Here is a 7,639-nt window from a genome sequence, read left to right on the forward strand (position 1 = left end):
CACATTTACCCCACAAAGTCTATACTCATACACAATAAACAGTTAAAATAACATAACCACATTTACCCCACAAAGTCTATACTCATACACAATATACAGTTAAAATTACATAACCACATTTACCCCACAAGGTCTTTACTCATACACAATATACAGTTAAAATAACATAACAACATTTACCCCACAAAGTCTATATTCATACACAAGAAACAGCTAAAATAATTAACATAATCATATTTCCCCACAAAGTCTATATTCATACACAAGGTACAGTTAAAATATCATAACAACATTTACCCCACAAGGTCTATATTCATACACAAGATACAGCTTAAATAATTAAAATAGTCATATTTCCCCACAAAGTCTATATTCATACACAAGGTCCAATTAAAATAACATAACAACATTTACCCCACAAGGTCAATAACATAACAACATTTACCCCACAAGGTCTATATTCATACACAAGATACAGCTTAAATAATTAAAATAGTCATATTTCCCCACAAAGTCTATATTCATACACAAGGTCCAATTAAAATAACATAACAACATTTACCCCACAAGGTCAATAACATAACAACATTTACCCCACAAGGTCTATATTCATACACAAGATACAGCTTAAATAATTAAAATAGTCATATTTCCCCACAAAGTCTATATTCATACACAAGGTCCAATTAAAATAACATAACAACATTTACCCCACAAGGTCAATAACATAACAACATTTACCCCACAAGGTCTATATTCATACACAAGATACAGCTTAAATAATTAAAATAGTCATATTTCCCCACAAAGTCTATATTCATACACAAGGTCCAATTAAAATAACATAACAACATTTACCCCACAAGGTCAATAACATAACAACATTTACCCCACAAGGTCTATATTCATACACAAGATACAGCTTAAATAATTAAAATAGTCATATTTCCCCACAAAGTCTATATTCATACACAAGGTCCAATTAAAATAACATAACAACATTTACCCCACAAGGTCAATAACATAACAACATTTACCCCACAAAGTCTATATTCATACACAAGATACAGCTAAAATAATTAACATAATCATATTTTACCAAAAAGTCTATATTCATAGACAAGATACAGCTAAAATAACATAACCACATTTACCCCACAAGTGAAGGGGGACTGATTATAGTTAAGACTGTTACATTAATCTTCCTCTCTAACACTATAAGGTTTGCACTTTTCATGTAAGAAAAACTTCTCTGTGTTTTGATAAGAATGTATGTCAGCTATACAGTGATATTTGATGCGTCTTCTAAATGTTTCAATGGTCGAAGGAATAAACCAGCATTCCCTGCTTATACGCCAAATTACATTCGCTACATGTGAAACTTTTATAAGTGTTAACATTTTTCTTCATCTATTCCGCTCTGGATCAATTAGCTATGTAGTCACGGTTTCCTACCAGAGAGGCTATACTATACGCTGTGGAATTGTTAAATTGTTTATTATGGCCTTAGCCACAAGTGTTGAATTTCATTGTCAGACAGACTGATTTTTTGAAGGACTTAATTTTACCTGATTTAGATGCAAGTAAACAAATATTATTTTTGGATGCAATAGACATAGAATATGTTTTTGGAGATATTTGTTTTTTAATTTCATGTTTTTATGAGATCATATATCCTACAGTCAAAACCTGCATGCAGACACCACTCATGGGAAGTCCAAATATGTTCTCTTATATATACACTTTATTTATTTTACAACAATTATGAAACAAGTTATTTCAACCTATATTAATCACTCTTGTTGACCCGGATGTTAGCGCGCTGGGGGTCTTAGTATGGGAGGAAACCAGAATATTCGGATGATGAGAAGTTTTTTTTACACACCAATAACATGTTCCATGTGACGTTTCGATGACTAGTACGATATTTTCACTGTCACCTTCATCATACAAATGACCAATGAAGCGTATGCACACAAAGCCGAAATCGACATCGATTGTATGGACAACTCGTACACATTTTACTCCTTTGTGTGCATACGCTTCACAGGCCATTTGTCTGATGAAGGTGACAGTGTACATATCGTACTAGTCATCGAAACGTCACATAGAAAATTGTATTGGTAGTGTAAAAAGAACTTCTCATAATCAATACCTACCAACCTGAAGAAAATGTTTAGAAATAACAGAATACTCGGAGAAAACCCACGTGGTCGGGCAGGTGACCCAAACTTTTTCACGTACGATCAAAATGTCGCCTTGGTGAAAGGTAAGTGCGCTATCTACTGCACCACCTGACCACTCGTAACATGTGCTATTTACACTGATGTTCTTTTTAAGATACAGAATCAATTCATGAACAAATCTTCTACAAGGGGAAACATTAAAAACTGTCTCATTGTGTACTCAGGTGTTTTCAAAATAGAGTTTGTCCCACGAACAGGGTTGACTTATAGTAAAATTATATAGGTAACATACGGTACAGTAATTTTGTTGGTATGTGTTCTAATAGTGTTTTCACTTGCATTGTGATCTGATCGTTTTTATCATATAACTAGCGTGTTTACACATTATATATATCCATGCCATACATTTGATTTCGCTTTTATGCCATTAGTATCAAGACAAATCAATATAATGGCATTAACTATTTTAAAAAAGGGAATTGCAACGAACACATAATGATGACGTCAAGATGGCGACGTTACAGACACGATAGTTTTTTTTTTTTTTTTTTTTTTTTTTTTTTTAAATTATTCAAAGTCGTTGTTATAATAGTTTAGATATATGAAACTCGTCCCTGTCGTTTAAAGCGCAGGAGATCTTCTCTAAAACTAACACTACAATACTCGCTTTATTAATCTCGTGTGTAATCGTATGTATATACATTATATATATATAAACATGCAATTTTCTATTTCAAATGCGATCTGCTATATAACCAAATATAGGCCTTGTTATTACAGTAATGAAAAAATCTGATTGATTTTGAAGTTTTAATGTGAAAGCAATGTGAAGCAGTACATGGTATGTGAAAATCAATACACTACGACGGTTCACAAAATAATAACGTAACATTTGGTATGCACTCTCATCTTCTTACAGTAACTTTAGATATCTTTTACCATTTCGTCCCGGAAATGTGTTACCGAAAGTTGAGATCCCATTGATAAAGGGTTCGATCTGATCATATTTTAATATGATTAAAATAAGTTATTGCTATTATGTTTGCTATCATTGACAGAGACATGAAATTTGGCCTCCGTAATTACGTCACTTTTTTGATTTTTTGATTTGTTTTGTTTTTGGCTTCACAGTTTTATTCGTGCTGGGTTTATCAGTTGACGCTGCTTTGGAGTCAGGTTCCTCATTGTTAGGGAGTTCTGCATTGTCATTGGTAGGAGATTGTTTAGTTTTGGGTTTAGCACGTTGAGCCTCCGTAGCCACACGTTTTTTAGCTGCAAGTAAGGGCTCACTGTCCCTTTGTGATTGTTTAGTTTTGCCATTAGTTGTTTTGGAGTCGTCGACGTCGTCTTCAATGTTGATAACAACTGTATCGTCTGGAAGTGGTGAACATGACGGTGATGATGATGCATATCCCGATGTTGAAGAAGAAACGTCTCTTTCCTTTTCTGCATAACTGTCTGAATCTGCGTCACCTTGAGGCTGATCATCCTTTTCTTTTTCAAGTTCATTCGTTTCGTCTTCAACATCCAGAATGTCAGATGCAGGTCCTATCGTTTTACTTTTATTCATCTGAAAAAAGAAATATAATAATAAAATCAAAAGGATGTTTTAGTAAAAATCAAGCATAATTGCGTAACAAATTACACAATATAGAAACGGCCAAGGTTACAAACTGCCATACAAATTTGGTTTTAACCAATTAATTACAACAATTGCAAAATCATATGAAAATCGTTGTAGTAATTTCATACGTTGCGTAATTTTCTGCAGACTTTGCCTTTCACTAGGAAGTCACACCAGGAAAACACTGAGTACCATCTCCTGTCGGAGTACTGGTATCTACCACCAATAGCAACGACAGGACCAGGGCAACATCTGTAAATAAATATATATCACAAAATTACTAACTCATGTTCATTTATAATATAACGGTTTACGAGAAGAAAGATATTCAGGAAATTGTTTACCTTAAACCCTATTTCAAGTGCGTGACGTCACAACTGGACAACAATTATACGTGACGTCACAAAGTCGTAAAAAATCCTAACCTAAACCTTCATGAGGAAACTCCCAACATGATGAAATTAAGGACGATTATAATTTATCATAAGATATTTTAGAAAAAATTCAAAAACTTTTGTTACCCTTTTCCTTTCGTCGTTGCAGCAATAATGACTGATATGAAAATAGGCGTGATGAATTCGTTTTCCCGGTTGTCAGATTGACCTACACACAAATTTGTTTTTATGTCACCTTTTTATCTTGAAATGCAAACATAGCTTATATATCTGTCCTCGAAATTGTCCATATATTAAAACAAATAAAACATTGAGCTTCTTACCCACATATATGGCAGCACGCCAACAGACAAAAGGCCGCTAGGGCCAGGGCTAGACAACCACCAGAACCCATTATTCCATACACAAACCACGTAGAGACTGAAAACGAATAAGTGCATTCTTATTATTATAGATTGATCTAGACAGTGTTTACAATACCCACGAAAACAACTTATTTGACTGTAAACGTGAAATCATAATATTGAAATAAACAATAAGAGTCTTGCTGTTCCACCTACATCTCTATAGTGGTATATGACTGCGAAGGTATATGAAGTTTTAGTCTTTGTAATGACGAAAAGTGAGTTTTACTACGAAATTGGTTATTTCATAACGAAGATACAGTATGATATTTTCTCACATTCTGCTGACGTATCGGTCGTTGTGTTTGAGTCTGCGTGATATGACATAGATGCGTTTGAGTACTGTTCCAAGGAAGGAAGACAAATTGGATAGTCAGTCATATCCCATACTCCATTCAAGCACTCGATGTAGGGACTCCCTTGCATGGCGTAACCTGCATTACACGTGTAGTTCACAAACGTAGATGATGATTGTTCTGCCGAGCCATAAGCCAGTTTAGGGGCTGATGAGCACGTCATCTGTTAAATAAATATATATATATATACGTACAGTTCTCATTATGCTTTGTATTTGTTATTTAAATATTCTAGCGATACTATAGGTACATATTTTTCTCACATTGAATTAAGCGTTTATAAACCATTATAATTTAACATTCATTTATCTAAGTTTTGTCATTTTAACGCATTTCAAGAGTTAAAGCAACTATCATGAAATAAAGTTTTTCTTGAAAAATTAAAACTTAATTTAGGATCATTATTAAGTTAAGGACCGATCGTGAGACTGGTGCCTGCCATATACTGCTGAATAACATTATTACTCAGAGGAAGTCACAAAGCAAAGATATGCACGCGAAGTGAAATAAGTCTTTTAGCATTCTTTTGGGACTTATTTCGAACCCATAACTATAACAGCAATACAAAAGTTCTACGATATTTTTGTAAAATAATTTAAATGGTTTATTTTAGCTGTTTGATTTTCTAATAATTGAAAAAATAATTCAATACGACCGAGGGATGCTTATCTTTGCTGTTACCTAATACTGCTTTAGCAGTTGTATAATATTGGGCACAGCGTATCCAGCATAGTGACTTTAAACATTATGTGTTATTTATTTATTTCATTGTGATATGTAAATTATGTAAAAGTTATTTAATAAATTAGGTAGATGTTTACGATGATTGCAATTTAAGGGATACACAAAAAATCCAATCACGCCCCGAAAAGATTAATCTGAAGAGTCCCAACGGCAAGAAACACCAATGACAGACAGACAGTATTTACTATAGTTTACATAGAAACTGTAGATGACGATAAATTACACAATGTTCTTAACTCATAATTATTACTAGTCTTATGAAACTATTTTACATTTTACATAAGTGTTAGTTCGAAATAATAAGTTTGCAGTGTCCTTCAAAACGATTTATATGAAAAGCTTTAATAATCAAGAATTTCAATTAAGAGATTTATAAATGGACACTTTATCATTAATTTCAATAATTAAGATCACACTTGTATTGCAGTCTTACCTTGATGAATCTGTCACAGCGTATCACCGTTATGTTTTAACTAGAAACATCCGGTGAACATTAATAAACATTACGAAGATTTTACTCAGTCGTTTGTAATACAGTTGTATCCTGACAAACTAGTATGATTTAATATATCGAGTGTATACCCGAACATTGTGTGTTTTGACGCAGTTTATGTGAGCTATTTCGTTGTTGGAAGCTTTGTTAGCTTTGCGAAAACATTACGAAGCCACATCTTGAAAATAAATTAAATCTTAAGCATGTTTTTAAGTCAATTGTATGACGCTATATTTTGTTCCCCACTTATAAATGAAATTTATTGCATTAAGAATATATTATAATTGTATAACTAACGAATTCGTTAAAGTTGAATAACCAACAACCCATTCTAGCACAGTTTACCCTGCCCATGTACAGGACAAAGAGGTTCAATGTAATGTATACATATCGCTTCATGATTTAACACAATGAACGTACAAGCTGTGATTTATGAACCTAACAGGACTGGTTACTATCTGGTTTAAATATCGGCGATTATAAATATGAAGCTATTATTGTATAAATTACCTTATGCACCTTTTGAAGTAATTAGTATTGATGATAAATTACAAAACATCATTAGTAATGACATAATTCACAACATCAATAGCGATGACGTAATAAACAGCATCGTTAGCGATGATGTAATAATCAACACCAATAGCGATGATGCAATACACATCAACAGTGATGAAGTAATCCACAACACCAATATTGATGAAGAAATAGACAGCATCATTAACTGTTTTGATGATGAATCATATAGATAGTCAAAAGTTTATCAGGAAAATTAACAAAGAAACCTAGCCAAATCCTTCAATGTCTTTCAGATATATCAGCAATGTGTAATCCCAGTAGTATTTTGACACTATACTATAGTACTATAGTAGTGTCAAAATACTACTGGGATCCTGATTAAATATTCTAAGAATGGTAGCGAGAAGTTCGGATAATGGCTTGGTTGCGCAACTAGCAGAACCGTCGTTTATAAGGTAGGTTTTGTAAGGACTTTCTGTGAAGTTTTTGAAATCCAATACAAACGAGGCAGGTCCGTATCCTTATCATAAGTGGATATTCAGAAAGATTGATATGCAGAAGCATGATCAGCAAGCATTTTCCGTCTTTCAAACATGAAAATGTATCGGCAAGGTTTCCTTGGTAATAAGCAAGCCTAGATATGTTTGCAATCAGGATATGTTACGATGTCTGCAGAGACGACTTAACTATTACTACATAGCGTACTGTGTCCGCTGACGCCACAACAACGTACTTATCATGCAGATCGGGTTCATCAATACAGGCTTGTGTTTTTGAATGATGGTTCTCTGCAAGTGAATCCAATTCTGCTAACTTTCGTTTTGCCCGTTGTCTCGCGAAATCTTCCACATAACGTATCAGTACCTTAATTTAGCACTCCAATGATTTAAAATAGGAGTGTTTCAATATTTTGGATTC

General features: G+C 33.5%; 1 protein-coding gene across 1 annotated transcript; it reads right to left on the reverse strand.

Moving 5' to 3' along the window:
• Positions 1-3,006: 3,006 nt before the first annotated feature.
• On the reverse strand, positions 3,007-6,356 carry LOC110454241. The gene is made up of 5 exons (XM_021503660.1): positions 6,143-6,356; positions 4,888-5,128; positions 4,529-4,625; positions 3,939-4,062; positions 3,007-3,756 (listed from the first exon to the last, which is right to left on the reverse strand). Exons 2-5 carry the CDS (start codon positions 5,126-5,128, stop codon positions 3,274-3,276), a joined length of 945 nt encoding a protein of 314 aa, XP_021359335.1. The 5' UTR covers positions 6,143-6,356; the 3' UTR covers positions 3,007-3,273.
• Positions 6,357-7,639: the final 1,283 nt, after the last annotated feature.

The sequence above is a fragment of the Mizuhopecten yessoensis genome, unplaced genomic scaffold (assembly GCF_002113885.1).
Source record: "Mizuhopecten yessoensis strain PY_sf001 unplaced genomic scaffold, ASM211388v2 scaffold917, whole genome shotgun sequence".
Classification (NCBI taxonomy): domain Eukaryota; kingdom Metazoa; phylum Mollusca; class Bivalvia; order Pectinida; family Pectinidae; genus Mizuhopecten; species Mizuhopecten yessoensis.

Excerpts from the sequence above, each read along its gene's own strand:
- LOC110454241 (XM_021503660.1), bottom strand. The coding sequence starts at position 5,128 with ATGACGTGCTCATCAGCCCCTAAACTGGCTTATGGCTCGGCAGAACAA. Across the intron at positions 4,626-4,887 it reads GACCGATACGTCAGCAGAAT|TCTCTACGTGGTTTGTGTAT; the intron begins GTGAGAAAATAT and ends ATTCGTTTTCAG. Across the intron at positions 3,757-3,938 it reads TCTGCAGAAAATTACGCAAC|ATGAATAAAAGTAAAACGAT; the intron begins GTATGAAATTAC and ends TTCTTTTTTCAG.